We start from the raw sequence: 15,468 nt of genomic DNA, 5'->3' as shown, positions 1-15,468 counted from the left end.
AATGGTCCGAAGAGAGTTGAAGCCGTTGCAAATTTACCTGCTCTTTGGAATGGGATGTCAGGCAGCCAGCGTCGGTCTCGCCGCTACATTTTCTATTGATATTTGATTTACTGCGATCTACGACTATTATGAAGCTATCGAGTAATTAACTGTCAATAGAGTGTTTTGAACTACCGCTTTATCTCCAGTTTCTCTTTAAGATTCTTTTGTGTCTTTACAAATGATGTAAAGGAATAAAAATTGAAGCCGTATCAAAATAGTTGCAGTATATGCCTATTCATATTTATTTTACACACACAAATATCACTTTATAGTGTTTCACTTGTCGTTTTATTTCAGTTTTATTGGTGGCATATTTGATTTTATTGTAACGTGAGGCAGTTAAGTGTGAAATGATGAAGTTTATATTTTTGATGCGTCCATGTGGCGTGGTCGACCGCACAGATGGATGACGGGATGTGGTCAGGTGTGATCGCTGCCCGGCCAGAGTCAGTAACTGTCGGAAAAATAATTGCTCTGTCCTATTATGACGTGGTTTCCGTTGCTTGACGAATTTGGGGATAGATTTTGCTTTATGAAGGGTTTTTTATTTCCAAATTTGCAAATTTTTATTGTGATTGATCTCCATATGAATAACGAGGTGCAAGCATTGATGAATATTTAGAAAATGGGATTTATAAAAGCCTCACACTTTTCTAATGTGTTTCCAGTTAACCCAAATGACGTAACCAGCGTGGTTGATATAATACAGCATAACTCATCTGATACTGAGAGGAAAACTGTGCCCATTATGTCAATTTACGATGATGATATCTCTGTAAATTGTGACCATGATTTGTAAAGTGCCTCGTGTCAAGATATGTTCCTAGAGCAGCCATCTTAAAATGGTCGTATATTATATTCTTGTCAGTGACTCCGTCCGCAGTGACTATGGTTATTTGGCTTATAATCCGTATAATTCCCGTTCCCGACGCATTTGCGAAATAAAAAGTGACTATCCAGTGTCTTTTTTCGGGACTCTAACTATCTTTGTACAAAATATCATGCCAACCGGTTCAGTGGTTTAGGCATAGAGATAAAAAAACAGACAGACAGACAAACAGACGGACAGGTAGGCGGATAGAGTAACTTTCGCAATTATTATATTACCTACTATTCACTATACAATAATTAGGTACAATACATTTCACAATGAAATTAATCTATAAATTAACTTGTTTACTTACCTTAAGAAAATAATTGTGGATAGAACTATCTAGCGGAAAATTGTGGCTTATTAAGTTGTTACGTGAAACTTTCCTTAAGATGAAATAACGTGATTACTTATTGGTCGGAGTCATGCTGTGATGATAACCAGTGTCTTTTCATTCTCTCCTTGTATTGCTTCATTAATGACATCTAATAGGTAATTGATTTTACCTCTTACTAAGGTTGAAACATTAGTCATGTCAAGTTTAAGGTCAGAAGTACTCTTATCGTCTTTTTATAGGCGTGGAACTAGCTTGTAATACTCGTAGTTAATCTACATTTTGCCACTTTGAAGCAAGTTGGAAACTAACTTTTGAGAGAAACACTAAACGTAGTTTCACATATTATTTAAATCAAGTCATGTTATTCATAATGCAGTTAGATAATATTTATTTAGTTATTCTTAATGGAAAAGTTTTACTCGTTTGAAATCTCTTTGGCTTCAAGAATCACAAATGAGTACACAGTTTATTAGATTTCTTTCATTGAGCTCGTGAGGTACCCAAATATCGAGCTTTTTTGTGTAGAGAAAAGATTTTATTACAAGTTCATACATACTATAATGCGAAAAGACTTTTTCCCCCGACCTAATATGTGACGGTGGCGTTACGTCCCCTACGTACTAAATACTTGGTGATGTACGTTCGTTAGTATCTGGTTACACCCCTGCCTTCGCTTTGGTAGAAAACGGCGTGATGTAGAAAAATGTCCTCTCAAATTCAAACACATCTTTTCTACTGTACTTTTTCCTAAGAGAATGGAGACGTTATACCCCGGTTTCTGAGGTACATTTAGCGGTAGTTTATCTTTTCAATAGCGTTCATAAAAACTCATAAAAAAACGCTATTGAATAGATAAACTACCGATAAATGTACTCAGAAACCGGGGGTAAGTCATATCGCATTCTACTTAGCACGAACTAATCGATAAAAAATATGCCTAAAACTAAGATATACATAGAATGAGTCAGGATTGGCCTAGCGATGGGAGTGAACGAGACAATGACCCCCGCGACCTTGACGAGTTCGCGAGGCTATGGCGAGCGGAATCTGCCCAACGTCACATTCTTGTTAAGTGATAAGCTGATAACGCAGCCGCGATTATTGTGTATTGATTTCATTTTTACATTTGTTTTATTTTATACTATTGCAAGTTTTCTTATAGTGTCGTGGTCGTGTCGTAATGTGCAGTGGTAGTTACCACTATTATACCTTTTCACTTTCTCATAATGAGATCGCGAGTCCTTCAAATCGACTATTTGCTCAAAGCAAATTGCTCCGTCACGCTTGTAACCTTCAAAAAGAGTAACATAATATTTAGGTCGACGTAATACTTGGAAATGAGGCAAAATTTAGCTTTGTTTAGTTCATACAGTCAGCCTTGGAGTAAACCACATAATTAGTGTAGTACAGCCTTCGCCGCTGGCACCTCTGAGACCGTTTATGCACACGATTCGTGAATCACCATGCTAAATAAACACAAGCAACGTCGCGCCAGACTATTCTCATGTTGCTAATTTCATGTCGCCATTGAGTACATACCCTTAGTTTACACACGTAAAAAGTATACCATCAGAAGTCATTACACATTCTTTCAAATTCGCTTTCAAATCTTCCCGGCATCCTGAATTCCAGTATATTCATTCACCGTTAAACCGAGCGATAAATTATATTTAATACGCACAAGAATTCGATGATATTATATGCCATCAATAAAATAATCCATCTCAAAGATTGCTTCAAATAAAATCCACTTAGTTATATACAAAATGTAATAAATATTCTCCCTCAGGTGTTCGTTTAACGTCTGATGGTTAAACGTCTACAACCTTTCCAGATTATTACCGATCGCTTTTAGGTCGTAGGTACTAAGCAAAACTTGATTTATTTTCTTTAATGATCTATTGTTTTCTGCGTGTATTTATTCTGTGGTTTTCGCACACATGTTAGTTTTATTACACACTTGCGCGTGTCGATGTGTGCGCGTATTTGCGTACAAATGTTTAGCTACAATATCGTAGATTGTAGTTGTGGTTTTGTGTTAACATATTTATTTTTCTGTTTGCAGGCCACACAAAATGATGCTCGAGTCGAGCCGGTAAGTCGATGTGAATATAAACATGAACTATTTGATTTACATTATTTAAACACGTTTCATTGGCACATTTTCCGTTACTCTGTGGCTGTTGACCCGAAAACTAATAAAAAAGAGTGGCCTCTTGATTTTTAGACGCCCTTAACGTCGATTTATCTCAGTGCTTAGGTAATTTAGTTGCCGTCCGTTCAAATTGGGCGATTCTGTTAAAAAATTGTGGCTCCGGCATTGTTTACGTGACGATTAGTGGACTGTGTTGTAATGGCATTAAAAGCTCTATTTAATGAAAAATAATTTGCCTAAATGCAAAGTCAAGTTCTTTATAATGGGGTATTTTTAACTTGAAACATATTACCAGGAAAACCTTAGTTACTATTCTATCATTTTTAGTTTCTTCTGGACTAGATGCCACTAAGAGGCTATCTATATAGAAACAGGCGGCAAATCAAAGACTACATTTAATTTTAATGTTAATATTTAATTGTTGCCGGTTGCGTTTTATTGTTTCTCCAGAGTGATTCCATCATCTAAGACTACTGCCGTTGGTACTTTTGTTTTGCAATTTTTATGTAATTTTTGGCTGAGTCATATCGCTCCTCTTTTTTTTCTCCTTGGCTTGTTTAACTATTTATAGTTTACTTTCAAATTCATCCTATCGATATTGTGATTTATAGCATTAATTTATCTTAAAACAAAAACTGTGCATGTACATTGGATATTAGTTAACACAGTGAGTGTATCGGTGTGCGGCAGTCGGCTCATAATTAGTTTCGCTTATTCACTTGCGAACATTGAACATAGTGCGTACTATAGGAGCATCAATTACGTGAAAGTTAACGTTTTCTAATTTCTAATTTAATTGCGATGTATACCGTGCGTTACCTTTATTAGAACAGTTTTCACTGGATTCTTTGTTATTATTTATTGATTGATGTTTACATTGTTGCTCAAAGATCTTTAACGGTAGAGATTAAGGAAAGTTTCTGTGTTAGTCATTATAAGGTCATTTGCTTTGGTATCCTTATAAGACGGTTATTTAAGATTTTCCGCTCCAACAACAATTTTACTAATTGGGAAATACGTATGAGTCTTTTAGATTTACTGATTGAATTCAATGAACTCTTTTGCCAATCTATCATATGTGGTAATATTTAAGTTTTCAAATGAGCTGTAGTTCAATAATGTTGCGCCTACCTCCAGACTTTCCAGTTCCAATTTATATTTATACTCCCGTCCAAAAAAGGTGTAATGTATTGACGATGAGTTGTCACTTCTTTCGAAAACACTCATCCATCTTCATAAATACTCGTATTATTTGAGTCTCGACATTACACAGATATCACTCGTATTAAATCCGTCTAGCAGTTCATTCAAATGTACCTACTAAATGTTTCTGTGTGTGTGCCCCACTTTTAGTACTACGAATATTTCAAAAGGTCACTTAAAAGATTGAGCCGAAAGTCCGAAACTAGTACAGGCCATACAAAATTCAATACTTTCCCCGCAGATGTTACTTTGTAACATATTATAATACATTAGTTTGCACATCTGACTAAATACACCACATTTGAAAACTTCCGCGATAAGCCCTGCAAATGAGATAAAATTATTATTTTATAGCGTCATAATCATGATAAACGGACTGGCACTAGCTCAACATGTAGTAAGTAGCCACCGCGGTTATGTAAAGCTTCACCGACTATAAATCACCACAAGACAGAGACAGAAAACACGACTCATAAATGGCATTCTCAAGAAGCACGAAAGAGACCACTATACTCCGCAAGCACCGATATTAATTACGGCCGTGAACTGTGAAAGTAAACATAAGCCATTATAGAGTTTAATTTATTTACGACTCTATTCTTTTTATTTCTCCTACAGTTATTTACGTGATTAAATAAACACAAACGTCACGGGTTACATGTTAATTCGTCGTTTTCAACCATTGACGTTTAATGGTCAGTGTTGTTAAACAAACTCTACGTAAACATTACAACTACCTTTGTTTCACAATAGATGGCGCTACGAGTGCTCGTGTTATTTTATTATTCATGAAGACTTGCCCAACTCGTTTTGTTATAATAAAAATGTAATTCGGACTAAAGATTTGCAATATTTGGGTTAAACATCAAAACGCGCTATAATTTAGCCGAGAATTCTGTTCTCCAGTTCAGACAGCGAGCTATCATCAAGTAGTCACGTTATGAGCTCAGTACAGGAATTTATGTACGCGTACTAAGTTTACGATGTATTTATTGCTCCATCGTCCAGTAAAACGAGAGCCATTGTAATAATGTGGAGCCATGTCGAAACGGCCAAACAATGGAGGCGAGCAGAGCCGACCGTTTCCACGTAAACGCCGATTCCAGAAGAAGAAGGTGCATCTAATCAATCACGCTGAGTCGCCACACTGAGTCAAATGCTCGTTTTTTATGGGGGCGACTCATTTGCATTGACCTCTGTCTCTTTCGCACGTCGACTTAAAACAGAGCGAATGAGAGAGATGACAGTAGTGTCGCAGTGACCTTAGCAATATGCGCGTGCGTCGATACCGTTGTGCCCGTGAGAAGGAATTTTTGTACGGTTTAGAGCCTCAGCTGGCCATATTGTAATCTCGATTCATATTATGTAAATCGCTTTATGTAATCACATTTGTTTCGCACTAGTTTGTTTCGTTTCTAATATCTAGTTGTTGATACTTTATTTCACAGTAATTTGATTTTTAATACAAAACCATAATGATTTTGTACATTTATTTATGACGGGCGATAATGGAAGGTTGTGAAACCGTATCTGGACCGGTTAATCAATGTGTAAACTGTCATTATCACTTCTTAGTAATGATTGTGGAGTTTACTTATAAAAACACGTGTCAGAAATAACATTACCTTGGACTTTCTTCATACTGATTGATTTAAACTTAAAGCTTTTGCCATTACTTTAATGTCATAGTATACTCTTTCGTGAAACAGTAAAAAAAGGTCAAGTGATCTTTAAACGTGGGAAAAGTAGCGTCTGTATGCTAGAGTTTAGTATAAAAAAGTAAATCATATCCTGCAAGTGTAATAACAGTTAGGTATACAACCTAAGACGCGTATGTCATCTTGCCGGCAGACGTTTACAAATGATGTCCCACATTCAAGAGCGAATGCTCATCACTTTTATTCGTATCCAAGATCGTGTGTGTAAAGAACTACATAAGACCCTAGACTACGTACGCCTATATGAATACATATTCAAGATTTTTATATAAAAGTGCTTATGTGATGCAGTATAGTCAATTTGACTGATGCAAATTTGAGAAAAAATAGAAATAATTATTATCACTTGCTTTAACAATGAAGGAAAACATCGTGAGGAAACCTTCCATGCCTAAAATTTGTGTAATACATTTATTGAGGGCATGCAAAGTCCCCAACCCGTACCTGACCAGCGTGGTGGACTCAAGGCCTAACCCCTCCCCATCTTTTGGGAGGAGACCCTTGCTCTGCAGTGGGACAGAAATGGGAAAAAAAATTGAGAACCGAATTAGCAGTTCGGCGAAAAAATGGTTTGGGGTTCATAGGCACTTAAACGGAGACCAATGTATGCTAATCTTGCGATCTTTACAAACTTCTTTTACTTCATGCACGTTCTTTTTCACTTTTACTTCACGCACGTTTTTAATTCACAAAACGATTCTAAAATTGATAGACACGTGCCCGTACCTGAAACAAAATCGTTCTTAGTTATTACGTCACACACCTAACACCGGTACCTACATAACGTGGTGTTCGCATTGTTGACATACTATTTATATCAGGATTCCATTGATCCGTTGACGTTCCCGTCTTCCAAGAAACAGGTATTCTATTTTGCTCTAGTCTGGTTTTCATCGGTGCTTTTGATGTTTATAACCGACTGAGTCTTGTCTGCCAGGATATTGAGGATAAGCGGGCACTGTTAATCTTTAGATAGGTTACTGCAACAGATTTTGAGATAGGGAGATTGCATTGGATAGTTTAAAGCTCTCCAGCGCTGAAGTAGTTTTGCGTTGCAGATGCTTTTAACCCTGGTGACAACCTGCACGAGATTATGTAGTGGCTTGCATTTGAAAAAAAATTTAGAAGCCACTTTAGTTCACTTCAGCAATATCACTAATTAAAGTTTGCTGTATATTATTCGAACTAGACTAAAAAATAAATTAGTAGATAAACTTAATAGATGGTATCTACAGGATCGAAAGGCGATCCAGAATCAAGAACATAATTAAATATTTATTATGCTATTCAAGCCCCACGATATCGCTTACATCGCACCGAACCTCTTCAAACATTATCCCTTAATAGACAATGCCGTAGGGTATTTATTTTTTGTTTTGATCATAAAGTAAACAATAGGATTTCCTTTGAAATAGACTTGAAACAATGCTCTCAGATGTTTCAATAGTTATTGTACTCAGTGTCATTTAGATACGGCAGTTTTACTCAAAATTTGATGTGACTCGCTTTCACTGTTATGTATTCGTGACGTATGTGCGACTAGCTTCCGTACACGGTTTTTCGTGGGTTTAGAAAGTGTCCTATGTCCTTTTCTTGCCTGAGTCCAGATTTCATCTGCAGCAAAAGTTTTATGACCTATTTTAGCTGATCATCTGTAACAAAAAATCTATTATCTCACCCAATAGTACCAATCCTAAGCTAATTTGGGTTTCTTTAGTTGGTGGGAAAGAAAGTCTACAATAAAAGGGGTAGGTACATCGAAAGTAGCTAAAATTGAGACCTAAATTGACCGCATTAATTTATCTTCGGTAATGATGGATGATGGAATCTGGTGCCCTATTTTCTTTCAGACATATTTGAAAGCAACTTATACATTTATTTAAAGTTATTGTCTAAAAGCATTACCATGAAGTGGTCGAGATATTTTACGGCTTATTAAATACGATGACAAATTAATTTTACACTTACGCAACGTTACTGCCGATTCATGGTATGTTGGTAATAATGGAGAAATTTTATGTATATGCTTTCGCTATAGCCTGTATGAAATTGGGACATTATGGGCCTTGAGAATAATAACCAGGTCAATACTTTAATACTGTTGATCAACTTCTGTTCCATAGCTAGTTGTGCTTACCGGTCGGTAAGCAATCTGTGGGGTAAGCAATCTATAGCGCGATTATTCCAAGGATGGGTGGCCGTTAAGAAATATTAGAACCAAGCATGACTTGCAGATCAGATCCGGCTATCAGTCGTTAATGGACGACCGGCTTGAACAACTTTGACACCAGGTTGACCAGTAAGCAAACGAGACATAACGTGAACTAGGCTATAGTGAACTATATTATTTTCATAATACTGGAGTATTCCTCGTTAAGACAAATTTTTTGAATTTTCATCACCTAGGCTATTCGGTTTTTACTACGATCGCAACGTACCTTACTATATCTTTTATATTTTTATTAAAAAATCTTTCTAATTAAAATGCTATGAGAAGTTTCTATGTATTAAATGCTAATTAATGCTGACAAATGAATCGTGATTCATATCTCAATCATTATAGAGATGCACTGTCATGCATCAACGTCCATTTTTGAGGAAAATGTCTCACCTATTTGATATAACAGGTGTTTTTGCCCACGACCTGCAACACAATATTTGATATTACAATTGCCTTGCCAACAAGATTTGCTTATTTAATAAATGAGTAATAAGGTAATGTGATAATATTTGTAATAAAAGGGAGATAAGACTAATTGTACTACAATAGTATGACAGATTTTAATAAATTAATCATGTTAGATCTTTACGACATATTGTACCTATATTTGAATTAAATTCTTCAAAGTAATAGCTTACTTTTGTAACCCTTAAAATCGTGGGCCCTATCTGAAGATATGTTATTGTAATATGGGCTCAGCAACATAATAAATTGATGGCGTAAGCAACTAACGACAGTAATATTCTTTATAAATACAGACGCAGGTAATATTTATGTCCTTCACAAATAATCGGTTTCAATGTTATTTCGCACGACAGCTGTTGAAGCGACACACGTGATAAAAACTTAGATAAACTTATACATAATATACTTATAAATATAGCAATGTGAGTGTGCACGTGTTACAAACTGATTGTACGAAATCTTTGTTATATCTATTTACTATCGCCATATGCTTATCTCTGCGCCACCACCGTAGTTTGATAGAGTCTTACTTAGGATATACTAGTTAGAGCATGCGTGTTCGTCCGCCTTACCGTATTTAATGATTTGTCAGGATAAAAAAACTATGCTGTGGCAATTTGGCTTATAAACTGTCTGTCTCCAAAATGTTGTCCATTTTACGTAAAAGGTTAAATAGTCATCAACAGGCCTTGTTCCGCGTCTCTGTTATGTGCGATTCTTTTAAGTCTTTCATTAGAATATATCACACACTGACTTAAGAAAATTATTTTTCTTTTAAATTAGCTGGCAAAAGTCTCTAGGCTACTTTGCTATAGAAAAATAAAAGCTATTGTAATCTTCAATCCAGTCAGCAGAAATCTTTATTTCTTAACAAAAATATGATCTGAGCACAGCTGTCTTAACACTGACACCAACAAATTCTTAAAGGAATATATCTCTAGCGGCGAACAATGCACGTTACTCCTTGCTTTCGACTGTTTTATTCTGCAGTTTCATAGAAAACGAGTACATCGTTGTATCCCCGTTCACTCGGCACAGTTCCAAATAGCTATACTTTCTTCAATCACAGATTCGAATCCAATGCCTTGGAGATTACCACTGGGTCAATACTGTTCCTGATCGCTGTTTTTTATAAAATTCTGCATTTTGTTTGTAAAAAAACATTTTAGTTAACTATAGTTAGTATTTAAATTTAAGATAGATAGTATCGTAAGTTTGACTGTAAAGTTCAGTTATTAGAAGCGCTTCTGACCACGGCTAGTGTAATCAGCGCCGAAACGTCAAGCAATCCATGGTAAAATGTATGTTCGTGTTATAAGCCGGGTCTAAATGGACGTAACATTTTATTTTTTTCATTCCTTCGATTCCATCCATTATTCTATTTAAGTAGTACTTATTTATATCTTCTCTTCTATTCTACCTACATTCCTACACTTCTTAGGTACGATGAAAACATTCAGAATTATAAATACCCCCTTTTAAGTTATTATGTATTGTGTATGGTAAGGTCGTGTGTCGACGTCAAAACCAGTATGCAAATTCGTACCAAAATACATACGTTTCAAGGTGAGGAAACGTTTTTTTTGGCGATTTTCTTTAACATCTGTGTGAGTAAATTGTATTTTTAATAATAAAATTATTATATTTACTAATATAAGACTTGATAGTAAAATTATTCGCTTGTATCCTTGTATATTTTTTTATGTTTACTCGTTAAAAGCAACGCAATACAAATATTTCGCATGAATACGTGTTATATGGCTATCTGTTTCCTTTAGTCCTTCAGCAAGTACAGGAAAAAAGTACTATTAACTTTTTCCCGGTAATATTTTGAAACTTTTTCGCAGAAAAGTAAAGGAAAATTTACCTATGCAATATACCTCTTCTCAAAACTTTTATACATCATTAAAGCATACAGTTAGACATATTCCTTTAACGGACTATATAATTCCAAGATTTATAAGTACAGCGTCGTAAACTTGGAAATCGCAAATACGGCTTTGACTCAGGTCTTTGGCGGCTTGTCTTAAGACTTGGTGATATACGAGTCTATAAACTAAAGTCATCATTAATCTGCTGCATATAAAATTAATGATTTAAATGCAAACAAGACATCATATACCCGAAGGTGTATGAGCTGTATGAACTCCCACGGTATCTTCAGTTAAATGGTTACCCTCTTTTTAAAAAAGAAAAAAATGAAGTTATGAAAGGCGTGTAAAGAGTTTTGTTTCTTTCACTCCTTAGCGAAATGAAAAAGAGAAACACATTGTACCTAGTAGTTTTTTAACTAAAATAGGCTTATAGTGTGTTTATTAATAAAAGGGTTAGTTTCTTATGATGGGAAGCCTATTGCCATATGCCGTGCACGTTACCAAAATAATATTGAGCTTTTATGACCAAAACTCCAGTTTATTATTGAGAATAATATAATTTAAATTAAAAAAGACCATTAACACTTCGCTCGGCATGGGAATTGAAGCCGACACTTCGCGATCAGCAGTGGTACACACTACCGACTGCACCACGAAGGCAGTACTAATGATATACCCTATAAATATGATGTACCGTATAAATTAGATTGGTGCAAGGCGTTTATCAAATGTCATGGCGCCAACTTGTGTTATTAATGGGAATGGCTCGATAAATGGTTTGCTGCACGCTTGCTTGTTTTGATTTAGATTTACCTACATATTTCGCTAGTGGCTACGGATTCTTGAAGTGTATGGAAGACTAATTTTGTTGATTGCTATCCAGTATCTACTTTCACAGTATTTTCATTCATTGGGCATTACCGTTGTTTGAAGAGCCTAATCGTGTAGTTTGTCGCCTTCTTAAGTGTTTCAGTCATTTTTATTGATCTTGTAATAAGCCTTTAATTTTATACATAGAACAATCTAGAAAGAACATCTGTTTCCAAAATATAAAATCTATGCAATTTTATAGGTTACGAAAACCGGTTCTCACACAAACATGACACCCAAAAAGCAAATCCACATTTTCTTTTACATCAGCGTTTATTTATTCTTAGTAAATCTTGTAAAGAATCGTCAATTAATTCCAAAATAGACAGTAATTCTAATAAGTTTATATCTCAGAGGTTGCGCGGGTCAAAAGGCAGTCGCTCCCGTATTATAATCATATTTAAATTTACTCCAATAAATTAATCTTACGTAACTTCACAGAATCTCGTTTAATTTGTTTATTCTTAACAAGTTTTACGTTTTCTAATCCATTCTTGGTGTTTGACTTCATGAAATTCAAGTTATCGCTTTTCTGGAAAAGCCATTGACCTATTGAAGATTCTTAGTTGTTTTTCTTCGAATATGATGTATCTTTTTCGTCTTGGTTACTGCCAACTTAAGTGCTAAATTTAATTATTCTTTGTCACTATGCTGGTAACTTCTCTTTGTGGTGTGGTATTGATCCCTCATTTTAGACAAGACTCACAGACATGACGCCCTGTTAAACGAGTTGTTTCTTCGGTGTCAAGTATGAACTCAGCTGTTATCTAAATACATATAACTCAAAAGTGACTGACTGACATATTGATCTATCAACGCACAGCCCTAACCACTGGACGGATCGGGCTGAAATTTTGCATGCAGGCAGGTGTTATAACTTAGGCATCAGCTAAGAAAGGATATTAGTCAATTCTATCCCAAGGGGATAAAATTGGGGATGAAAATTTGTATGAAAATTTTATCCTGAGTCACAAAACACGCGGACGAAATCGCGGGTAAAAGCTAGTCAAAAAATATAGCAAAAGGTTAATCATTTGTGTCAAGATTATTTCAATTATCACAATGACATTTCACAGTCATATCACGTTTAGCCAAAACGAAGTACTACACAAAATAGAGCCTTGAATCGATCCTAAAAGGTCACAATACATAGATATAACTGTTCACCCACATTTCGATGACAATACGGAATCCCATTGTGATATGACTGAGGCGAGATTATCGCTGCGTTATGTAGTGCAGCCATTCGACCGTGTATTCTACCTACGAGAGATGTGTCCAGCCTCCCTTGTTATTATGCCGGGTTGTAAAGGTATTTACATGTCTTTTGAATTGTTTCAAGCATTTGTTTTAATGGCACTTAGTATTGGGTGTATTGTTCGTGATTCAGCCGACCAGTTCTTAGATAGTGACATCTTTCGGACATGCGGTTACGATAAAATTGTTTTTATGAAACTCAAAACATACATTTTATTCATTTTGCTGTGTGGATCTTGAATCTATAATTATAATTACATATATGGTTATCTCGAATCTCTGCAGATGACTTTTTTCCTGTTTTCTTCTTTACTCAAAAGGGAGAAATAATTCATTTCATCTATTTTGATAAGCAGTCATTACGTAGTATTAGCAGTATTAAATGCACTTGTTTGTGATGATACTAGACGAGCGATACATACAGTGGTGATGTCACCGCTTCTGTTACGTAAATATTAGCACGTCCGTCGGCGTCGCTCGCTCACATTAAATTTGCATCCCTTGCCGAATTAACATACATATTATATGTCGCCTGAAAACGGGAGTTGATGTGTAGAATCAGTCTTACTGAAATCTTTGTGATTGTGAGAGATCGTATTTGATTTATATATTCCTGAGGTATTCAATTTGTCATTAAACTTTGAGTAATTAACCATTTATCATCACTAAACCCATTGCTAAGGTATCAATTTGCAAGCGGTAGAAGTTAGTTTATTGGTCAGTTTAAACCCTACCCATTGCCGTACAGACGAAGATCAGTTCATAACTTCATAACCAAGCGACATTGTTTGACCGTACTAAGGCTTGTTAAACATTGTTTATCATTCTACTTATCTATACAAGGTTTCTTTTTCACTGTTTCACTTCTTCACCCCCTGATGTCCTTAAATAAGCTTACAAATACATATTATTCTTCACATATTACCTAAGATATAATTGAATAGATACTTAATTCTGCAAATTTCCGGGTTGACACAATAATACAAAAGGCCTCAGTCAGTCTTCCCAAGGTCATCTTCTTAGGATTCCTTGCTTCATTGAAGAAGATAAAACACTGTCATATTAGCAATTACTGTTGTTATTAATTGCACTCGGTTTATCTGCGACCTTGTATCTTATCTATCTGTTACAATATATTACGTTTCCGTTGCTCGAATATTTGCAAGGTGATGCATAAACTTGTTTGAGGAATGCGCGAAATTGTGCTTTTGTGTCCCGGTTTTGGATACTACAGTTTTGTTGTTCCTTATCCAACTTGATAAATACATTTATTTTAAAAGTCCAGCAATAGTTAAAACAGTGATTATTGCACTTTTTGCTATGGAAATATTGAAAAAAATCGCCTAAAATTATTCCACACGAACAAAAATATCGCCTTGGAAGAGTATCATCATGGTATCCACGGTATGGTTCGGCCTCGGCATCAACCAGACGTCAACTTAACGTAAGCACGTAATAAAATAAGATCGCCATTGCCTTGAGTTGCTTCTAAAGAAATTTTAGACAAAGTGCATTTTAACAGTAGCGCATGCAATTTATGTGTCGATAGATAGCCTGTTTTTGATAGACAATAGGAACTCGCCCCTCAAAATTGTAATGTAAGTTAATTCTATGATTTACCGTTGCATGTCTTGAGCTGCGAATAGGTCTTGAAAAACTTACCAACAAAAAATTTGCTAGCACTACTTTTAACAGGTACCGATTTGATTGATCCATAGCCAATTAATTACTTCAGATTTCCTTCTCTTGACTATTAATGAAATAGTAGAATACTAATTACTGTACCGTTGAAATTGTAATTAAACCTAATCCAATAAAGCTATAATATTATTAAACCATAGTTTCATTGTGTTCCGTAACACAGTTATTGTATAACTAGTGATACATTAATTTGAATTGCGGTAATAAATCAACGTATTTAATAAAATGCATTGTATAATTAGTGTATTCGATCCACAGATAATTGTTTCGGGTCTGGTTGTACTTTGTGTCTGTTGTTTGTATATTTGTAAGTCCCCGCGACACAAGAGCAATTCTTAGGCGGGAGCTGTCTTCAAGGAAATGTACTAGGAAATCAAATAACCCTCAAGTAGCTTAAGGAATAGACCGAATTAAAACAAGCCAATCTCGTGAATACGACTCACGTTGCAGAAACTGTTAGATTTGAATCACAGATCGCAGAGTCTTTCAACTACTATTTTTACTTGACTAAAACAACACGAGTATTAATAATGTAACAACCATTAGCACGGCATAACATACATTGTTTCGAGAGTCATTAACACAGTCATTACAGATATTATGGCCTAATGAAAAACTGTTGCATTTTAGTGAACATTTTATTGCGTGTTGCATTTGTTGGTGAAATAATATCGATACTACAGACAGAACAAAGGTTTTGAATATTTGTGTATTATGTACTGTTTTAGTTAGTATTTTTTTAGTAAAATAATGT

The 15,468-nt window shown here is 35.3% G+C and overlaps 1 protein-coding gene across 2 annotated transcripts in view; it reads left to right on the top strand.

The window, feature by feature from the left end:
• Positions 1-15,468, top strand: part of LOC142980625 (uncharacterized) — a 224,501-nt gene that overhangs the window by 68,714 nt on the left and 140,319 nt on the right. The window contains exon 2 of one of the 2 annotated variants that reach the window (XM_076126114.1): positions 3,316-3,345. The exons of the other annotated variant lie outside the window; for it this stretch is intronic. Coding sequence (XP_075982229.1) covers positions 3,316-3,345 — 30 coding nt within the window. The remainder of the gene's footprint in view (positions 1-3,315; positions 3,346-15,468) is intronic. 2 annotated transcript variants of the gene reach the window in all.

Source organism: Anticarsia gemmatalis, chromosome 18 (assembly GCF_050436995.1).
Source record: "Anticarsia gemmatalis isolate Benzon Research Colony breed Stoneville strain chromosome 18, ilAntGemm2 primary, whole genome shotgun sequence".
Lineage (NCBI taxonomy): Eukaryota > Metazoa > Arthropoda > Insecta > Lepidoptera > Erebidae > Anticarsia > Anticarsia gemmatalis.
This window is presented reverse-complemented; position numbering and strand designations above follow the sequence as displayed.